Below are 22,131 nucleotides of genomic sequence, written 5' to 3'. Positions count from 1 at the left end.
ATGAAGATGCAATGTGTACCCATAAAGCTTGGAGGTCACAGCAGACAGATGCATGGATTTTCTGTTTGCTAACTGATACATTAAAATGGAAAGAAACTAAAACCAGATATAACCTTACTCAGCCCTCCAGATCAAAACCTCCCCAACAAGACACCAATAAACCATTCTGAAGTCTGGCTTTTTATACAGATCCCATCAGTTCCATCAGGACACCATCTTCTTCCTGCTCTTACTTTTCCCAGGCTCTGCTCCTCCCCCTTCTCCAAAACACATGCACAGCACAGATTTACCCCAGCACTCACTTGGTCCCTTTATAGTCACTCCAAGATCTCCGCTCCCTGCTGCTCTGGTATCAACCTTGAAGTCGGCCGTCTCCCTGATACGGACACCCTTGGGCTGCAGACCTCGACCAGTGGCACGGCATGCGCTGGGGTTGCAGGCTGCAAAGGAACTTCAGGCATTACCACTGTCTCTGATCTCAACATACCCAGCCTAGCCAGCCTGGGACAACCTTCAGTTTAACATTGACTCAGGGCAACCACAGCTTGGCTTTCAGCAGAAGGTTACAGCATTAAGGCAGACAGATGTGAATCTGCCCGGCTGCTGTCTATGCCCCCTGGCTTTTAGGCAGTAGCAGTGAGTGCCACCAGGCAACACTGACCCCATCCAAGACCATTTTTTAGAATGACTGCAAACACTGAAGCCTTTCTGCTTTCCAATTCAATGCCACTTATTAATACAAGGCTTTTACATAGCTATCACATAGAGATATTTGCCACAGACACAACCTGATGCCTTTTGCATTGAGGCCCACTGCAGTGTAGGGTGAAGGGTCCCTTTTGCAGATAAGTCCCAGTGAACAGTATTATTCTGCTGGTCTTTCAGAAGCACATGACTGGGATAACTGCTATTAGCAAAGCTGAGTTTTGCCTGTGCTTCATTAAAAGATGTCACATCAAACCCCCCATGCTTGTCACAGTTCACACTTTCACAGAAGCAAAGTCACCAAGCCCTCTGCAGCCTGAAGCAGGGTGGGGCAGGAGGGTTACACATGGCTTAGGCTTATCTTGGCCTCTTTACTCTGAGCACTTTTCGGGGCCTGCAGACTGGCTACAGAAATTTTGTGCACTTAGGAATAGTTTTCATTACACAATCCCAGCTGTCATGAGGTTTTCAACGCCAAAGACCTGAGAGGTTTGAAGAGACTTACAAACAACCACAGCTTCCCAGCACCGTAAACCAAACACGCATTTTCCTCAAGCATGCCGTGCTTACAGCAGGAGCACAAGTCTGCCAAGCAGCTTGTTAGGTTTTCACTCATTATACAACAGCTTACAGGTTTTCCCCTCACCCTTGCAGCAGCCAGCATCACCCCGTGTCCTACCCTGGCTGGTGTGAGTGGGGATTGTGTGGCATCTGCCAGCTCTGAAAGCTCAGTGGGAACACACAGGAGCGTGGCTGACGTGGAGTGGGAACAGCTTGCAGAGCACTCACACAGCTGCGTCAGGCAGCTTGTGGTTAAGCCAGTTTCACTGACTGGGTCACACAAAGCTTCAGTTCGTTTACAACTTTCCTCCCCAACCCCAACAAAACCAAAAATCCTTTTGGCTGGGACAAGCTGCAGGCTAGAAGCTTACAAAGAGCAAACATGACAGAGCATCCTGCACACCTCTTACCAACTATGAAGCCATTAGCAGTGAAGTCCAAAATTCCACAAATGGAGGGTAGCTCAGGAGAGATGAGCAGAGATCTAAAAGCATAGGAGCAGGTAAGGATGGAACAGAAAGCAAATTAGGTGTCCATTAAGGAGGGAAACAGTAAATACAGTCATTTGAGGAACAAGGGTGGAAAACAGCAAGACACTGCATAGCTGGATAAATAACAAAAAAATTCAAAGGGCAGCTTAACATTTGTAAGTCTAGGCAGAAAGGAAACTAGCAACAAAAGCCATATTACTGTTAGAGAGCACTGGTTTATCCCGAGAGTACTCAGGTGACCCACTGAAACAGGACCAAGATGTTAAAAGGTACAGAGAATATCAAAGGCATGATCCAAGCATATTCTGTGATCACATCAAAGGAGAAAAATGCCCATCTACATTTATATGCATTTTTAAAAAACATACCCTCTCCAATGAGAACAGTGCAAGGAGTTTTGGGAATTGCCTCCCCAGCAAAAGTCACTTTGACAATGTGAGGGCCAGCTTGAACAGGTTTATAGGTGCAACGGTAGACCTGGTTGCCTTTGTCTTCCACTACAACTTCAGCAAGGCTTCTTCCCTGAGGATCCTCCACTTCCACAATCACGTCACCCACACCAGCACCTGCAAAGGAAACAAGCCCAGCTGAGCCTTGGCTTCCCCACCAGCAACAGACACCCTGTTTCAGACCACCACCAGATGTCTGGGCTCAGCCAGCCATCTTCTGATGCCAGTTCTAAGCACAGCCTCTGTGTTCAGCTTTTGCTGAACAGCAATCAAACATTTGAGCAGAAAGTGGGTAAGACAGCATGGTGGCATTCCATGAAGTCAAACTGACAGGGTTCTGCTGCTCCAGCCACAGGGTTTCACAACATAGTACTGAATATACATACAGCCTAGTTACCCTATGGACACCACCCTGTAGCATCTCTCTCGCATATCAGCCCACAGCTTTACCAGTCAGTTCAATCTCCCAAGCTTTGAAGTGGTTTAGATGAAGAGATTGGACAAATGAATGCTGGTCTGACAAGGATTCTCCCTGCTGGACTACATGTATTCACTTCTGTTCAGACACCTGCTCCTCTCACATCTTATTCAACTCATCATACAACAGAAACAGTTTTCTATACACTTTCAGAGGCCAGACATGTCTTTACATGATTCAGACCACTCCCTCTCCCAATTAGAGGCTGAACATAATAGTTGCCTCACCATAACCACATTCAATTTTATTCCTAAAATCCCTCAGGCAGAAGGCAATTTCAAATATGCTACTCAGCATATTTTGGTGTTTAAATGCTACAAGTAACTGCCCTAAGTAGTTTCACATTGTTCTAAATGAATTAACATTTGTAGCATCTTATTGACTCATTCCTCTAGGCTACAGCATTGGCCTAATAGCAGGTAACAAATAATGTGATGAAGATGCCCTAATGAAGATAGTAACCCTCTAATAATTACAAGAGAGGTTGAAACCAGTTCATCATTGAAGTATGAACTCAAAGTAGCACTGCAGCAGGTTCTTTCTGAAGAGCTAAATATAGAACACACCACACGTTTACAGTTGGCTCACAGTTTATCCTTCACATTTATGTTCAACGTGTCACATTCCTGTTTTAAGTGAGTTGGGGAAAGAAACCAGCCAGGAACTTGACTTCTACCATCCAGCAAATTCATGGCAAATTTCTGGGTCAGGCTTAGCATCCTCTTGCCGCAGCTCAGCTCTGCACTTCAGGTATTTCATACACAGCTGAAGCCTTCTGAGCCGCCCAGCTATTATTTCACCCGTGAGTTTGATGGAGCTACAAATCCTCATCCACCTTACAGCTATTTCTCCAAGGCCTTAGGTTCTCACATTTGAGGACACTGCAGGATTTCCATCATCACTCAGCCTGCTTACCTGCTGTGTAGAGGTCAAAGTAGGTAGGTTTATTGGCAATGTTCCCTGCTGCCTCCAGTCCTGGTCCTTTTGCTGTCACTTTGCTTGCATCTCCCTGGGCTTTGTCAACATTCACTTCAAACGGGCTCTTCGAGATGTGCTGCCCAGCAAACAGGACTGAAACCTAGGGACAGACAGCATCAGCTTGGACCCATCAGGCAGAGGCAGAGCTCAGATCACCACCATAAAGCCAAGCGCAGGGTCAAGCACCTGCATTCCTAACACAAAGACTCTTTCCCTCAGAGGTGAGGGAACATCCATCCCACAACCCTCATCAGACCCATGCTAACTGCTGCCACCTTCTTAAAGTTCCATTGATTAGAGTCAGGCACACCAGCATGGAAGCTTGAATCAGTATGTGCCAATACAAGGTGGATCTCCATCCAGCAATAAAGTGGCAGCAGAACTTGCATTTTATCTTTTCAGGCTGGCTGTGGGGACCAGCCACCCTAGGAAGTGTCAAAGCAACAGGATCATCCATCATAAACCTGTGACTACGGGCATCCAGGGACAAAGGGAGAGAATCCTTCTCTGCAAAATCCCTACAGTGTACAGTACTATGAGCAAAGAGATACCTTATAGAAACAACCTGCTGTTTTCATCTGCATCTCTTGTGACAACCCACAAAACTGTCTTTTTGAGTTGCACAAAGTGGCCCAGCTGTAGCACTTGATACCCAAACACAAATGTACTTTCTCCCAACACACACTTCTTTCCCCCTTGCAATGGGAGCAGCCCAAAAGCCAGATGGAGAACTAAGGCCACATCAATTGAACTTTTCTTCAGGATGCCTGAGGTGGCTCTTGCCCATTAGTGAATAGGGGGCCCTCAGGGGCTCATGTTAACAACCAGCAGAGCAATGTGTCTAGCAAGAGAATACTGGTTATTGACATAAAACTCACCTTGTGAGGTCCAGTAACCCTTGGAACATACTGTACTGAGTAGGTTTTGTTTTTGTCACTGGATGGCGTTATCTTTGCCTAGGAGAGAAAACACATCCCTTGTCAAGCTGTGCCTACACACGCCAGCTGAACTCTTTACTGATACTGCAATCTATTTCCAGAGTCAGCACTGTTAGATTCTTGTTGCTGTGAGAGCACGAATCCTTGCTATCCCCCTCTTCTCACATGGAAAAAATCCCATTGGTTTTGTCTTTACAAGAGGGGAATCAAGCCACCTTCTTCCCAACCCAGTCCTTTCCTTTGCTGTTAATTGCTGTATTGAGGCAGGCCAAGAGTGAGGAGACAGTAAGTCCAATGTACAGCTGTATTTCTCTGGAATGCTGTAACATGATCAAGTGGAACACTTGGATGAGAAGTTTCTATAAACATTAAAACCAGCATTTTAACTCAAAATGATTCATGGCATCTAAATAGTTGCTTTAGCCATTCTTGTAGAATGAGTAAATGCAGACAGTGATTTACTGATGTATGTTATCTAAAAGCAGGTCAGAGTGTACTTGGCCAGTCATGCTAAAGCTCTGCAACTACTGGACACTGGAGCTGTGTTGCTTAGTTGCAGGTAGTGACTGTTTTTCAAGGCAATTATGAAGAAAAGCTTGAGGCTTCTTGCACTTTAGATAAGCGGTATTTTGCAATTTCTTTTTAGATTACTTATTTGTCAAGAACTCACTTGTGAAAGATGAAGGTTACCGCAAAAACTACAGCGTTCAGACCAATCTGACTTTTCCATACAAGACACTTAACGTACATACCTCCTCTCTGTTTCCTTCTGGATCTTCTATGAAGACCATCAGGTCACCCTGCCCAGCACTGATGGTGTCCACTGTGAAAATGGCAGGCTGCTTCACCATGTTCCCATGAGGCTCAATCCCTGTGAGACAAATACAGAACAGCACATTAGCTGCTGGCACAAAACCTGGAAGACAGTTTGGAGGCTGCTCAAAGGCTGTCCAACCCATTCTCCCTTGTGAGCCATCAGAATCAGTTTCCCCAGACTTTTGCACATCATGTGTTTACCCTCTGCCCACAGCATGATTCTTACAATAAGGCCTTCCCTTACAATACAAGTATTTTTAAAAATTGGTTGAACCATCGGCACTCGACTCATCTTACAATCTCTGACCAAGTCAGGAACCCAGCTGCTAGCTGGATTCAGGTGAAAACCAGTTACCCTGACAGGTACTGAGGGTCACTCCCACTGCTGGCAAGTGTAGGGCTGATGCTGACAGCAAGTGGGATATGTGCATTAGCTGCTCTTTAGGAGCTGCTCTCTTCACACAGTTAAACATTTAAGTGTGCTGCACCACAGGACAAGCGACTAGAGAGGCAGGAGAGAAATTCTGGGAAGCCTTTAGGTGAAGCCATTACTCTAGAGCCAAGAGAAAAAGACTTACTTTAAGCAAGACAATTTTTACCTGTACTGCCCCATCCTACTCCATTTTCAAAATCCAGCAGTACAGATACTGCTCAGATTTACTATCCTTTGAAATCTGCTCAGACTACCTGGCCAGAATGTACACTGTACAAATGGCATGCAGGAACCTCTTAAAACAGTTAAAATCTCGCTACTCCATGTGGTTTCCACTTAACTTTTAATCAATTTCCTTATTCCCCAGCACAGGGCCTGCTACAGCATGCATTTACCAGCAGGGCTTCATCATCTCCCTGTACACAGTCCCAGGTCATGACATCTGTCATGGTGGTGTCAGACTGAGTGGGTGGAAGAACTTCCCAAAGTTGCAGATTCCAGACCAGCCCAAACACATCCATACCATTCCGTCCAAGGCAATTTCTCCTTGGCTGATTCATAAAACCGTGGGCATTACAGCTTCATAGCACAATTAGTGGAAAGTGCAACGTCTGATAGATTGTAAAGGAAGTGGTAGTGAACAGAATTCCTGAACTTGTTTATCTTCAGAAAACAGTAACTTGAGAGTAATGCAAGGAAGACCATGTTTTTGCTAGGAAATCTGAGCATTCTGATAAGGTGTTAACAATTGACATATTCATTCTTTCAAACTAAGCCCTAGATTATCATCCAGCTGAAACTGCTACGAATTTGCTCTGTGTCTCTCCAGTCCATCTCACAAGCATTAGGACATGGCATTCAAGTTAAGTATCACACCTTCTGCAAGCACAAGAAGGATTGATTATCCTCCTCTGAAGACAATTTCAGCCAGGACACCATTAGTTACAGCACTTTCTTAGCCTAGACTTCATTTGTCTAGATTTTACTATCTTATCAGTGGCCTGCTTTGGATGGTTAAATGAGAACTCCTAGTTCAGCACTGATGACCTACACAACTCTGTACATCCCCTCTGCAGGCTCATTTCACACCAGCTCTACACATGGTTGTCCTCAGCACAAATCCTCATGGCGCTCAGAGTGGTGTGCTACGCTAAGACTCTTGCTGGGAGCTTATGAAGAGCTTACATGAAAAAGGATAATAAAAAGAGCTAAGACTGACCCACTTTGCACTTGACAGTCATCTTTTTCTGGAAGCATGAAAACCTGTTTCTCACCTGTCCAAAAGACCCTGCTCAGTCAAGGACTGAGCCCCTTGCTGGAGTCACGTTCCAGTTCCAACATATCTTAGCAGTCAGAATTATCAATTAGTATATTTAGTGACTCTGTTTTGGCAATTAACTTAATGAAAGCATCTATCTTTCAAGAAGAGCCACTCACTCTAAAGCAATTTTCATTACATAGGCTCCAGAGACACATGAAAGCAGACAAAGTAATTCCAGTTCTTGAATGAATAAAAACATGACTAAAGCCAGACTTGACAGACTGAGGCAGGCTGATCAGTCGTTTACACATCTGGGGCCTGAAAAATGTGTCTGTGTATTGTGGTTTGCTGTGGAAGGCACCAACAAAGAACATCAACCCCCAAGCTGGATAGGTGCTAAACCCACTCTGACTGTAGCAACTGCTCTTAAGTGCATAAATAAAGTCCATGTCCCTTCATTCCACTAGTTATGTTTCAATGGAAAATCAATTTTTAAAAACTTCAGGCAAATAAGAAAACCAGAAAAAAAATAAGGAAAGTCTTGTTTCTTTCCATTTCACTCTTGTACACCCAATTCTGAAACATACTCATTCTAAAAATCTTGAAGGATTAACAGCAGCCCACAGATGCAAAAAAAAAGGTGGAATGGAGAGCCAAGTGTAATGCTGAAGAGATGTCTTCCAACATGCCAACCATATTAAAGGTAAAAATCTGTTACTTATTCAGTTGTGACTGTGCTCCAATCTAGAATAGAACCTCATCCATAGTTATATGAAATTACCAATTGAAAAGGTCAGTTAAAAATAAGAATGCCTACACATATCTACAATTGCTTAAGCATCTACGGATAATCAGCGAATTCAGCCTTCAGTCCTTCCAATCAGTAAATACAGCCTTTCTAACAAAGGCTCAGCACTATTTAATGTCTCAAGGGCTACCAACCCATCTTTGTACATGTGCAAAGTATTCAACACTATCAATCAATTCAAGTAAGTAATTTAGAATTACCCCACTCTAACACACATCAAGCCTGGGAAATGGAAAACTGTCTCTACAGAGAGCCTGCCAGAGAGACAGTGAGGTGATGAGGTTTTCCTTCTTTTAACGAGTGCTTTATCACAAGAAACATTCACTGTCAGATCATCACCCATCTGCAGCAGTACTGCTGGCCTGAATTCCACGCCAAGGTTGTTTAGCCCCATATCATGCTACTTCTTCCAGCTGTGGATGGGAGGCTGGCAGCTTGCAGAACAGGTTCAGACTGGGAAATTTACATGTTAGAACTAGGAGTGCCTTCTGGACTATATCCATGTATTTCTGAAACCAGGCACCACACCAAGAGTATACAAGTGAAACTTTGACGTCAGTTAGTTACAGTAGGTCTGAAGTTCAACATAAGCAGAAAACCCCACCCAGCCTTCTGAAGAGTTACTGCTCTGTGCAGCTTCAGCTCACCAAGTCCTCACCTTTGCCATAAGCCCTTGCTTTCTTTGGATTCAGTTTAGGTTTTAAAGGAGCTCCTGGTTTCAGCTTGGCTTTGGGGAACTGGGACAGGTAAGTCATCACAGAGTGCTCATCCACATCAGGGTGGATAATTTCTTCAGGGGTAATAACCTGAAAGACAGTGCAATTAAGCATATTGTACCAGTGCTTGGTTACCGCAGGTCAACACAGAAACAGAACTATGACACAGACTTAGATTTCAAAACTCCCACATGCTAATGGGATTTCTTACACTTATTTTCTCTTTGATACACACAACATCATATATTATCTCAGGCAAGAAAATCAAGAAGCTCATAATTATCCCAGTGTGGTCTGGGGGCTTTTTCTGCCTTGATTACACGGGGTTCTCAGGAGACTGCAACAAGCTTAATGGCACCAAGGCAAGAGAACAGCAGTTATGTTCCCCTTGGAAAGTGACATGGGGATAATTGATACTGAAAAAGTTAGTAATTCATAATCCTGTATGCAACAGTTCTGAACTGCAAGGCTTGCAGAGTAAAACTTGTGACTCCTGCTTCCACAGTACAAGCTGCTTCAGAGACTTTTGGAATTCTGTCCAACTTTATCAGCATGAAAATAATCCAGTTTGTAAATATATTGCTCTCTGTTTGAACATTATCATCGCAGGTGATTTCCTAAGCCAGTACGTTTTTCTTCTGTGGAATTCAATGTAGGAAAACAAATTCACTCCATGGACTAAGATGTCAGGCACCACCACATAGGCCCTTACCTCCTACCTTACATGCTGCAACAGCAGCTGTCTTCAGCAGAGACACCTACACAAATACAACCAGAGCTCTGAAATGTAATAGTGTGTTTCATTACAGTGCACCCTTTCTCAGGCAACTCTACATGAGTTAAGAGTAACTTTTCAAAGCATCCAAGCAGCTTCACCTGCTTTCCTCAGTGTAAACTCCAGCTAGTCACAAGACCAAAGCTGGCCACTGCGCTCCCCACAGGCAGCCCAAGGTTGGTGGCCTTACCTGTGGCACACCCAGCCAGTCATCTGCCTGCTGCATGGCTTCCCGAGCATTGTCCACGGGCTTCTTTGGGTCCCAGCTCTCCCAGTCAGGGCACAAACCTGCAAGCACATTTCAGTTGTTGTGTGCTATCTGCCAAGGTGCTTCCCGAGCTGAAGAAACCAAGTATGAACTCCAGATCCCCTTGCATTACACTGCTTTGCAGAAAGACATTCAGAGCTTTGCAGAAGCCAAAACAAGACAAGCACATGCTACCTACAGAAACAACTCTAAGGCAACAATCAGTGTAGAGTCATAGAATGGTTTAGGCTGAAAAGAATCTTTAAAGCTCATCTAGACCGCCCCCTTCAATGAGCAGTGATATCTTCAACAGAGTTCTGTGCAACCTGACCTTGAATGTTTCCCATGATGGGACATCTACCATCTCTCTGGGTAACTTGTGCAAGATACCACTCTAAATTTAGCACAAATACATCTACCATCCTTTTTGTTTCACTGGTTATCTTTCAGCATATTTGGCAAAGAACATTTCAACCGCTTGCCACAGCAGCCTAGATTGCATTAGATGAGCACCTGTAATCCCACTAGCAAGGCTGTTTTATTAAAAAAGTGAGGAAATTTTGCCTTTTTCACACTACATCAAATAATTTGCCACAAGCAGCTCAGTCTCAGATTGCTAAACATTGAAGTTTCAATTAGTGTGTTCAATTAGGGAGCTCTGTGCTCCCTCTGCAAACCTACTACAGGAGAACACATGAAGTCTCCCACTGCACCCTGAAGTTGAAAGGTTGTTGGCACTTGCCGTGGGAACGATCCTTTCTTCCATTTAGGAGCCAGCATTTGTGCCTTTGTCCCTTGCACCCAATACAAAGCTTAGATGTGGTGCCTCCCATAATGCAATCACACATTCTGCTACAGGCCAGAATTTCTCTTGGCCAAGAAGTTTACAACTTGCTGCTTCCTGCAGCTGGTCTCTTTGGACTCTCTTGGTTTTCTTGAAAGCCTCATTCCAGTCTCAAGCTCAGCAGCAAAAACCTTCTCCCATAGGAAGAGCAGCCATAATGACATCAAGCAAGGAAAACACTGGCCATCAGAACAAAGGACTTACCTGGAGCACAGCTGTCAACAAGAGCACCCAGTGCTTTGCCATCCTGCCAGTTCTGATTGAAGTTTGTGATTGGCAAGTAAGGAATTTTGTTCTGGATCCAGCCCAGCAGCCGCTGCTTAGGAGTCTGCTTCTTTGCATCATCATCACCTTCATCCTCCCACACTGGCATAGAAATGGAGTAGTGAAGGATAAGGGTCCATATCAGGCCAAGGATCAGCTTCAGGTTTCCATCAACTATGGCTTTGCTATCTGGAAGACAAAATACATACAACTGATTACCTGCCATTCTAAAGAAAAGAGGTGTGTTTTTAAAACAGTGCGCCTGCACTCATGCAGGTAATCAAGGACAAGAAAACTGACCCAGGGCACTTGCAGGCATTTGTTCAGGTAGAGACACCCTTCCTCACAGGAAGCATTAGAAAGGGCAAAAAGAGAGGAGTCAAACGACTCAGTGCTCTCCAGTTGTCACTTGTCCTTCAGCTTTATGATTTGTCACTTGCTCCTTCAGCAGGAGAAGTGGCAGTTTAAGATCTCTAGTATTTTGATTTGGATAAGTACCACCTCATATTTTGTAATGGCATTTGTATCTTATGAAAAAGGCCAAACAGCATGTGATGGAGGTCACAAAACCAGCATCCCAATAGGCATGATACACTCCAGGGCATAGATAAAAGCACCATTTAGGAAACACCATTTATATACAGAAACATGCCTCCCACACAAATCAATAATTTGCCTTAAAAATGGTAGGGAATAAAATAAAGTGCTGCTATGTAGTGAAGACAAGTAAATACAGAGTTTGGAATTGGTCTGTATTGGATATATCAAGATCTGTGTACGATCAGCAAAGTGGGCAGTGGAAGTCCCTGGACAATCCTTTGCTCCATAACACAAGACACAATCCTTTCACACTGCAAATTCAGAGCTACATTAAAGAAGAGCCAGCTTTGGCTTTTCCATATCGTGCTCCAGCTTAAAAAAAATTCATCACCAGAGTGGCTACGCTGCTGTTCTGCTTTAAGACACACTATGGAGCTAAGTTTAAGGTTGATAGGTATCAAGATGAGATTTTCATAAGCAAAGTCTGCAGGGGCAGGATGCCTTTCTGCATCAGTTTGGCTTTGTGAAGTGACCACTACAGTTCTGCAAATTCACGCGCAAGTTACTTCGGCTTTAATGAGTCACACACTGGATGCCTCTGTTACTTTTGTTTTATTGATTTGTCCCTTATTAAACTCTTGAAATTTTGAGGCGTGGGCTTCGTTTCTCACGCCTCCCTGCCTTTGAGCTTGTAGTTGTTACTCAGGCTGTATTACACTGCCAACAGCTCCAATTCTTCAAGTTCACACAAATCAGAGCTCTTCTGCAATGTTTCAGGATGCTCTCAGCTGACAATTCCTCTTATTCCCAGCAGAATATTACAGCACAGCATTTTTTGGTTCTTTCCTCCATTTCAAGTGCAAACTGTTACAGAAATCCCTTTTCAGTTAACAGAAGTTACAAGTAACCTGGAAACTTCTGTCTACTCTCCAGCTCCTGCAGCATATGCTAGAGTAAAGACAATTACAGCTGTATAAACTCTCTTTCATGCCACCAGAATTATTGTACAGAAATCTTACAGAGTCCTAGCCAGCAAAGTGTTCTGTAACTGGATTGCATTCTCCAGTTCACATCCAGAATGTTAACAGGCAAGTCCTCCAAGATGACCCTTCTTGTGCCCAACACCCACTGGGCATGCCTTACCTACTCCTCTTCAGCTGTAGAGACCACAGCAGCAACCCAGCACCATTTTATCAATGCAAAAAGATCTACTAACTTTTAAAACAAGTGTTTATACAGAATAGTGATCAAGAATAGTAATCACCCTTTAACCCAATGCTCAGGCAAAGCAGTTAATATTTACATGGTTTCACAATAGAGCAGTATGTCCTAAACAGATAATCCTGTAACTTAAGACCTTGAAAGGCATTTGGACTTTCTGGGTAGTTAGTGTCTGGTTTCTACTCAGATTTATTTGCATGAGATTTTTTAACATCAGTTTTGACTAATCTTACAGGATTACGATATGTGTGTGCCACTTGACTGCTCACTGCTGATTGCACATCCAGTCCAAGATACACAATAGATAGCTATGGGGTGATTAAGCCCTACCGAGTTTTAATTACAGGTTCCAAGGTAAAAGTCTACATCACATAAACAGTGGGTCTCCTAGCAACAACTAAACAGGCCTTACTGTTACCTTTTTCTGTTCTCTTTCCAGCTGAGCTACAAACAGGTCAGCGCCTTCCCTCCCCCTGCGCCAGCAGCTCCTTCATCCCACTCCATGGCACAACTACCAGGTCACACTGTAGTGCTGGAGCACACCAATGGCCAGCCCACCTCTGCTCCAGAAATGCCTCCAAGCTTCAGTTTCAGATTTATATCTACATCAGCATTTTTACTAGAGGGACACAGCCATGATTTAGTATGCTACAAGCAAGCTCATTTCAGAAAACTATCCAGCATTTCCAGGGAGGAATGCCAGTAGGACAGAACCACCTTGAGTACAATGCTACGCATACATTACTCAAGATAAGGAATTGCTCATTTTGTATTTATAGCACATAAATAATGTCTATATGTGGTTGCACTGTGGTTACTGCAGCAACCAGCTGCATCTTCAGAGCTGCCTCCAGCACCCCACTGCCCTCTCCAAAGGCACAGCTGGGCTGCGGTTCTTGACCTGGGGAAAACCAGCCTGTACAGGCTTCCCAGCAAGAGCAAGAATATCCCATCTCACCAGCCTCATCCAGACAGGCTGGGCACAGAGCTGCTGCCCTGATGACAGGAAAAGGTCATCACAGGAACAGGACAGCTCTTCCTCTCTGGGGTTGGTGCCATTGCCACGACTGCACTTTGTTAGCAAGTTAGCAAGCCCTCGCAGCCTCCCAGCTTCCTGACAGGCATAGGGATCTCATGATGTCATTTTTTCCCAGCTAAGGAGGAGGGCTTGTCTGCTTTCATTTGGGGTAGGAAGTAGGCAGGGAGAAGAACTCCTGGGCCGGACAGGAGACCTTATCAGCACCCAGCAGAGCTGCCCACATGCCCTTCTCACAGGCACTCCACTCCCAGCACTGGCTCACAATCCCTATGACTATATAAAAGAACCCTCCACGTTCAAGAGAAGACCAAAGTCCAACTCAAAGCAGGCTTAGCTTCCATGCACTGCTGTAAAGCTCAGCTCCATCTGAGCACTCAGCCTCACCAGAAGAGCCTCTGCTTTAGTGCTGTCTTTTTCATTAATTGACTAAAAACATTCAGTGCATCTTGGGCTTTAAGATGAATGTGACAACCAGGAAGACATGCATCCATTCAGGTCCTGTACAGGGAGCACAGAGCTGGCCCTCTGAACACTTAGTACAACCAAATTTACAAGCAGCCCCCACCAGTTCTGAATGCACACTGTAAGTGTAATACTGCCAACGTGTAGGGATAGTGGAAAAAATAATATATTACAATGACAATTAAGCACCAAAAATCATTACTGCAGGCCCTGCTTGTATCCCAGCTCAGCTGGCTTGCCACTGAATTCCCTCTACTCCCTGGTCTACTTCAAGACACTTTCTGGCCATCTCAGGCTGGAAAATAGATTACATAAACAGCAGACTTCCACCACTGCTTTCCTACAACAAAAATTACTTTTAGGCATGCCTATTACTCACACAGTCAATGCTTTACAGAACCTCTAAAGTCATGATTCTCAACTGCTCCACTGGAGCTCATAGTAAATTTACAACATAGAGATGCACACTTATGTCAGTGCTTCTGAATCAAATAGCCCAGCCCCTTGACAATTCATCTCCACCAGCCCCAGCTGCATTTGGCTTTCAGCTTCAATGAGTTAGGTGGACAGAAACAAATTGCCTGCCTTCAGCTGTGAGAGCGTGTTTACTCCATAGCACCAGCCACGTTTCCGCAGATTAAAGGAGCCCCCTCCATGCAGGAGACAGCCACTGGTCCCTGCCTTCCTGTGGCTTGGAGGAACCAAGCTGCTGGATCTCATCTGCCAAGATCATTTAGCAGGGCTGAACCAACTCTTTACAGCATCACTGCAGACAGCTTTAATGTAACCTTTCTTGGAGAAAGCATAGTCATCTGCATAACTTGCTTTATTCATGTCACAGTGCTCATGTTAACCTCTGAAATGCCCCTACAGGTGTGTCAGAGAGCAATGTTCCCTGGTTTCCATAGGAGATGTGTGCTTTGGAGATCAAAGTCCCTGCACAGCTGACTCACACTTGCTGACAGCCACTAGACTTCTACTTTCAAAGGGCACATTTTTATGGGAAGCCCAGGCATGAAGCAGGAATCTATGTCACAGGCCCTCCCTCTTGCTTCCACACTAGTACTTGGGAGGACTTTAGCTCAACTGGAAACAGGCAACTTTAGAGATGCCATCTAGAAGAACCAATGGATGAAGGGTTTGGAAAGAGGGTTTTGTCCTGGTTTTGGTGGGTTTGGGATTTTTTTATTATTATTAGAACTAAGAATTTTGTGGGTGTGATATGCAAGTTCTCCTGCCACTCTTGCTGTGGACTCCAAAACTTTGAATGCAGCAAGGTGACCACTTTCAGACAGTCTGCAAGTTCTTATGGCTAGACATGCTGTCCTAAACCAGCAAGAAGCAAAAACCACAGAAATGTTTAAGTTGGGATTTAACACAAACCTTCCTTCTTACCTACACTGTTCAACTTGCATTTTAACTTCAATTCTCCATCTCCAACTTGCTTTCCTCCTCTAGAAGCACCTGATGATAACCCAATATCAACAAAATAGCAGCAGCCATCAGCAAGACGCGCCCCCTCTCAGCTGTAGGCAGGCAGGAGCTGCTGTCAGCCCCTGCCAAGGTCCTGCTGTCAGGGTGCATCTCAACATGACATACATGCTGACTGCTGGAGAAAACCTGCCAGCCAGACTTAAGCTCTTCTGCAGAATCAACAACAGTATTGAATAAGCAAGCACGCTCTTTCTTAAAAAAAAAAAGCACCTATATATAGCCTACAACATTAAGTTTTATGCAGAAGAATCCTGCTTCCTAGTCAGCTATTAAGTGGCTGCCTAGTAGGGTGAACAGGAAAACAGCCTGAACCAGAGCTCATTTGCTTCCATCACACCTCTGAGTCTAGATTGTAATTCTTCCACTTTTATTATCCTATTAACTAAGTGGCAATCAGCCCAAAAAATGGATTATGGCAATTCCATAGGCCAGCAGTACATACCACCAGTCTCAGTCTTGAAAAGGAACCAATTTTCAACTGCTCAAACTGATTTATAACTGTTGCTCTATACTAAAATACTAATACGATATGTTACACTTGGACTGCTAAAATCACACTCCTCAAAGCAAAAAGAAAGATGTCCAAGTGCAGAGTGACTAGTCAGAGCCAGCAATGTGACCATTTTGAGACAAATGTGTGTCATTTTTATGGCTTGAGCCACAATAAACTTCCCAACTCAACCTACCAAGTAGAGAACTGCCAGTTCTTGATCCTCTGCATTTCTGCTTATAGCTGCCCCAGGAGCCAGTGCCAGAACTGAAACCTGGCACTGGTTGGAAGCTTGCACATTTATCTACTCCATTAGAACTCCCTAAATTCAACTTAGAACACACGGCTTGAACAACATGACCTTTATTAGGCCTATAATTCTACAATTAAAAAAAAAAACAACAAAAAAGCATTATAAACAAGTTTGTGACTAGTATCTTCTGCTCATGTGCAAGTCTGCTCTGCATTCAGATTAAGCATAAGTACTACCCAAACTGTGGCAATGTTGCTTGAACTCTGCCCTACAGCAGAACTGCAAGTCATTCTCTGCTGGACAATTAGTGGAAACAAGCTACCGAGGCAGACAGCTTCCTTACTAAATCAAGCTAGTCATACAGACTGTGGAAGTATTGCAAAACAAATGAAGGACTGAAAAAGCAGCTTTTGAGTAGTGAATTTTATTTTTTTAATAGTTTCATGGCTAAGGCTGCAATCAACACAGCTTGTTCACTATCTCAGAGCCATCTCAGAAGCTTTGCTGTTGATTTTCACACTGAGAAGTTAAACCACAACCAGCACTGATCTTTGCATCCACCTTCTCTAAAAAGTGGTCTTCCTCCTCATTTTTTATGTCTTCCATATTTAAACGTTTGTTCTATGCATTATATGTAGGGAGAAACCAAATCCACGGTTCTCAATACAAAACAAAGGAGAAGTCTCACCAACAGCCCTTACTCCTTATTTCCAGGCACGGAAGGAATTTTGTATAGCACACACAAAGTTCACATTAATTATGGATCAGTTATGAAGAGACTGTAGAAATTTTAGATCTTAGCGTCTTTGAGCATTTCCTCACCTCTAGTTATTCTCATCTATTTTTAAATAGCTATAGCAGCTATGGGACAGAAAAATTAAGCAATGATTAGAGCTTAATCTTCTGGAACAAAGAAAACACCACACTGAGCAGAGCCACATGCCAAACAGAAGTATGCAGATGAGATGGAGCTGAGCAAGCTGCCCAAGGAAATTCTTTGCTGAAGCATACAGTACGTGTTCACAGGCTTACCATGTCTGCTAAAGACATTAGCGACATCCTCTGTAAGGATAATATGTCTTTAAATCAATTACAGGGGTTCCTCTGTGCTTTGAGAACATACTGCAATCATTTCCTCCAGTGTCCCTTAAGCCCAGGTCCACATCCCAGCTCCTCAGGGTCAGCACATCTCTTGTGCCCTGCCGCGTGCAGCCGCTCACCCCAGGGAGGCACAGGCTGTGCCTATGGCACAGGGCCGGTTTGTGGATACCCAGCTGTGACTGCCAGCCTTTAACTGCTCCAGTCCCACTGCAGCTCTGCTTCTCAGCAGCATTTGCAGGCAGTGCTGTGACCCCCCAGAACAGCTGATCCTCAGCAACCAGCCTACCTGAGTCTCCCTGGGCTTTCAGCTCACTGGCTCCCAGCTGAGCACTCACACCCTGCCAAAGCACAGCCAATCCTCAGCTTTGCTAACCAGCCTCAGGGATTCCATCACCTGAGGAAGTGTATCTTCAGGAAGTCTAAGTGATACACCATGTACACTCAGAGATCCACTAAGCTTTTTACAAGGTAGGTTTTCCAGAGGAGGAATGACTTTTCACTGGAGGGTTTTAAGAACAGTAACTGAGTGGTGAACTAGACATGGGCAGGAGGCAAAAAAGACAGGGTTTTACTTTTTGCAAGGGACAGAAACCATTTTCTTCTAGGCTTACCAGGGTGACTGGTTATTAAAAAAAAAAGTAGCAAGATTCCTTTGTGAGACAAATCTTTGGATTTGAGATATTAAACATTACACTTCAGAGGGTTTTAAACTATTAAAATAGTGTTTACTTCAACTGGATTTGAAACCAATTATGTCAGAACTTCAGGCCACTGTTGCATACATCACCCTGTACTGCCTTTCGGTGCATGTTGGGCCTCTAGAAAGGATCTCATGAGGTGGAGCTGGCAACTGAAAAAATAAGTTCAAATCCAGTCCTTTCAGTGTAAGTTTGGCAAAAAAAAATATCACACAGACTTTTAATTCAGTAAAGAATAAAAATTATCAAACCAATGGAGCTCTCAGGAGCAAAGCACAGATTAAAATAGCTCTACCCAACTTCTTAATAGGTACCCAGAGAACACTCATGTCTCACTTCCAGAAGAGAAAGGCATAACACAAAGCAAGTTTAAGCCAGCAGTATAACAGCAACAGCAACCAACCCAGCTTCTCCAAGAGAAACTGAAATCACCCAAGGGGGCTTGAAGGAGAAGTCAAGAATTTCAAAATTAGGAATTCTTAAGGTGGCTGGGGAAAATAGTCAAACTGCGGGTGGCTTATGATCAAATTCCTTAATACTTTCAGTCTGAACACACCTAGATTTCTGCTGCCTTAAGTGCCATATCTCAAGTTAGGATATGAGAAGGTAAACACATTACTCTCACATCCAGGAAGAGCTGCAGACAGGTGTTAGTGCACATCCAACCCTTGCTGTGAATACTGTCTGTGAGCATCAGGAGGGCTCCGCACTGCTGGCACACTGCTGGGATGGGATTAGCAGCGAGCAAGGATGCAATACAGAACAATAAGAGCTGCCATTCACTGTGGCTATTTCAGACCCGGCTGCTCCTGGCCAAGCAGGTCCCCACTCACAGCTGCAGGACTGCAGCACAGATACCGAGCTGAACAGTGCACAGGAATGCTATGCCCATTATCTGACATCCTTTTGGGGTGGGGGGAAGAAAGGAAGGCGTGTGAATGTTCTGCCTTTGTAGAGCAGCAAGTTGCCATGAGTGCTGCTTTGTCCGCAGCCAGCGAGCCCCTCGCCAGCCTGGCGGGGGCAGAGCGCCAGCGCCACACTAACCCCAAAACCCCGGCTCACCTCGAGCACTGGCACAGCCGAGCACCGGCGGCCGGGGCACAGGAGGTACCACAAGGGCTTTCCCCAGTGCTGGAACCCCCGTGCCCCACCTGCAGCTCCCGCCCCATACATGGCAGCGGCACTGCGGTCTCCGGGCCTGCCACAGCACGACACCGCCCACGGCACCACTGCCAAAACCACCCCACAATGGGCCCTGTGAGCCCGGCCCCTGCACCAGCACAGCACATTCCCTGCTGCTGAGCTCATCCCAACGCCCCTCCGGTGCTGCTACCGGCCCCAGGAGCGGCTGGGACACCGCGGTCCCACATGCCTCAGTCCCACATGTACTGGGGACAGACTGCACCCAACCAGCAGGTGACATTCAACCCCTTCAATGGCAAAGATCCACGTTTCCAGGGAGGAATGAGAGGAAGCTGGGTGGCAGAGCAGACAGCCTTCATGCTTCTCTATGCAAACGGAGCCCAAGGCTGCATGGGACAACTCTGCTCCCCATGGGCTCGAGTCAGCAGTGTCACATCCTCCAGGACAGCACAGCCATCAGCATGGCAAGACTGACTGCATCACCCTCACAGACAACAGGTGGATTGGGAAAGCCCCTGGCCAGCACCTGGTAGCACGGGATGGGGCTGTATTGAAGGGCTTCAGGACAGCACCCACACAGACACAGCCCCAGCAGCCCCAGGTTCAGAGGCGGGTAGAGGGAAGCTCCAGGAAGCCATGGGAACAGCACAGCACAAGGCATCCAAGTGCTAATTAATCACACAGGAATAACTTGAGAAGGAAAGTCCCTGCAGGGGGGAGTGAACATGCCAGAATTGGATTTCTGCTAAATGATGGAGGGAGGGGGAAGAAGGCATACTCCTGCCTTCATTACACTCTGCTGAGAAACACTTGGCAGAGGCTGAGAAACTTTTGAAACCAAGTGATGTGACACAAACTACACCTCCCTCCTCCAGTTATGAGATAGGAGAGAAAAGGGAATGATCCTACACCCAGTCTGTGCTCCCCAGGAGTCAGTACATGTACTGCCATGGCACAGGAAGGCTTCACCTTCCCATCAGAGCAGACAGCTACACCTGAGTCAGCAACACCACTAGCCAATTCACAGGAAAGAAATTTCAGTTTAAGCAAGACATTAAAATTTTAGTCAAATGTATAATGGTCTACACTGCACAAAAAACACTTCTCTAGGAGTCCAATCAACTCAAGGTTGTTTCATTCACACGTGCAACAAAAAAAGCATGTCCTCACAACTTGTGCATACACAACTAGAAAGCCAAGCCTCTATCAGAAAAGCTGAACTGAAAAAAACAACTGTAGTGCCAGAACAATGCAAGTGACACAACAAAGCTACAAACTGTCTCTGAAGCCTAAGAGTGCTGTAACCATCTCTGTAGGATTAAGGTAATCCTAAATCTCAGGTTACTTCAGGTCTCATCAAGGTCAAAAACCGGTCTAGTTCTTGCAAAGACCTCCCAGAGGCTGGCAGAGTTGTTAGTGCTGTTCTGAATGAATGTTACCAATCTTCAGTGCAGGGGATAACTGGAAGGTCCACCCTCAGGCACCTCAGACACTGGAGAGAAAATATCTGGAAGACAGGGCTACAAAAAAAAAGATGCCTCAGCAAGACCAAAGAAGCAATATAATAATGCAGAGGTTTCCAGGCACCAAAGTGACCTCTCTGCTACTAACAACGTGTTTATTCAGACTGGGGGTAGGTCAAGATAGTTATATGAAACAGCATGTAAAATCTTGCAGAGATAAATGAGCCTATTCAGATAGGGCTGTCTAACATCTCCTGTGTAACAGACGCCAGGCACAAAAGCTGCAAGGGTTGGACTTTGTGAAGCCAAAACCAACACATTTGAAATTATCAGAACTGATTACTGTTTGGGGAAATCCTTGGCCACAACATACACCAAGATTCAATTTTTCCATTTGAAACCAGAATTGCTACACTGACTGTGATTCACTGTGCACAGGGCTGTTCAAAGGAAATCCCCATTCATGCAGCCTTGCACAGTTCAACCCATCTCCACTCTGCACTGCAGCATCAAAGTACTGAGAATTGGAGCACATTTTGTGGTTTGGGGCAAGAAACACATCAGAAAGTAACGTACCAGTTTCTTTAGCTTTACAAAAGATTTGTGGTTTTTCTCAGTTTTGATCATCTCTGATTCTGAGCACCTAACAGCACTGCTCTATGCAGGCTTGTTTTGAAGCATGTAAGCCCAGGTATCATCCTACAGATGCTCTGCAGTCCTCCGCAGCTTAATGACAGAGTTAATCCAGCTATCACTGTCCAACCATTTCCCTGAAAAGCAACAGGCAAGGTAATTAATTTTAACATGCTCTGCTCAGTTTGGCTGGAGTAGAGTGAACTTTCTTCACAGTAGCTGGAACAGGGCTGGGTTTTGGATTTGTGCTGAAAACCATGCTGATAACACAAGGATGTTTTTGCTACTGCTGAGCAATGCTTACATAGCATCAAGGCATTTTCTGTCTCTCACCCCACCAGTGAGTTGGCTCGGGATGCAGAAGAAATTGGGAGGGGACAGCAGATCCCCAGTGACTCAAGGGATATCCCATACTATATAATATCATGCTCAGCACAAAACCAGAAGAAGCAGGGGGGACATTTGGAGTGATGTCACCCGTCTTCCCCAGTAACCACTACATGTGACGGATGGCTGAATACCTTCCTGCCCATAGGAAGTGGTAAATAAATGCCTTGTTTTGTTTTGCTTATTAAACTGTCTTCATCTCAACACACGAGTTTTCCCACTTTTACTCCTCCAATTCTCTCCCCCATCCCACAGCAGAGAAGCGAATGAGCAGCTGTGTGGGGCTGAGTTGTTATGGCTGGGCTTAAACTATGACATGTGCAATTGTACCTTCAGTGCAGATTAGAACAGATACTTTGGAATTACCCCCCAAATCTGAATTTCATCCGTTCATTTTGACATTCAGATATAGTACTCACTCAACACAAACACACAGCACCAGA

The 22,131-nt window shown here is 44.9% G+C and overlaps 1 protein-coding gene across 5 annotated transcripts in view; it reads right to left on the bottom strand.

The window, feature by feature from the left end:
• Positions 1-22,131, bottom strand: part of FLNB (filamin B) — an 88,931-nt gene that overhangs the window by 36,399 nt on the left and 30,401 nt on the right. For all 5 annotated transcript variants that reach the window (XM_030957074.1, XM_030957070.1, XM_030957073.1 and 2 more), the window contains exons 5-12: positions 10,705-10,953; positions 9,600-9,697; positions 8,577-8,724; positions 5,353-5,471; positions 4,541-4,618; positions 3,600-3,762; positions 2,126-2,323; positions 303-440 (exon numbers count right to left, since the gene is read on the bottom strand). In XM_030957074.1, the coding sequence (XP_030812934.1) occupies positions 303-440; positions 2,126-2,323; positions 3,600-3,762; positions 4,541-4,618; positions 5,353-5,471; positions 8,577-8,724; positions 9,600-9,697; positions 10,705-10,953 (1,191 nt within the window). The remainder of the gene's footprint in view (positions 1-302; positions 441-2,125; positions 2,324-3,599; positions 3,763-4,540; positions 4,619-5,352; positions 5,472-8,576; positions 8,725-9,599; positions 9,698-10,704; positions 10,954-22,131) is intronic.

Source organism: Camarhynchus parvulus, chromosome 12, assembly GCF_901933205.1.
Source record: "Camarhynchus parvulus chromosome 12, STF_HiC, whole genome shotgun sequence".
Classification (NCBI taxonomy): Eukaryota; Metazoa; Chordata; class Aves; order Passeriformes; family Thraupidae; genus Camarhynchus; species Camarhynchus parvulus.
Note: the sequence above shows the minus strand (reverse complement) of the source record. Positions and strands in the feature narration are given on the sequence as shown.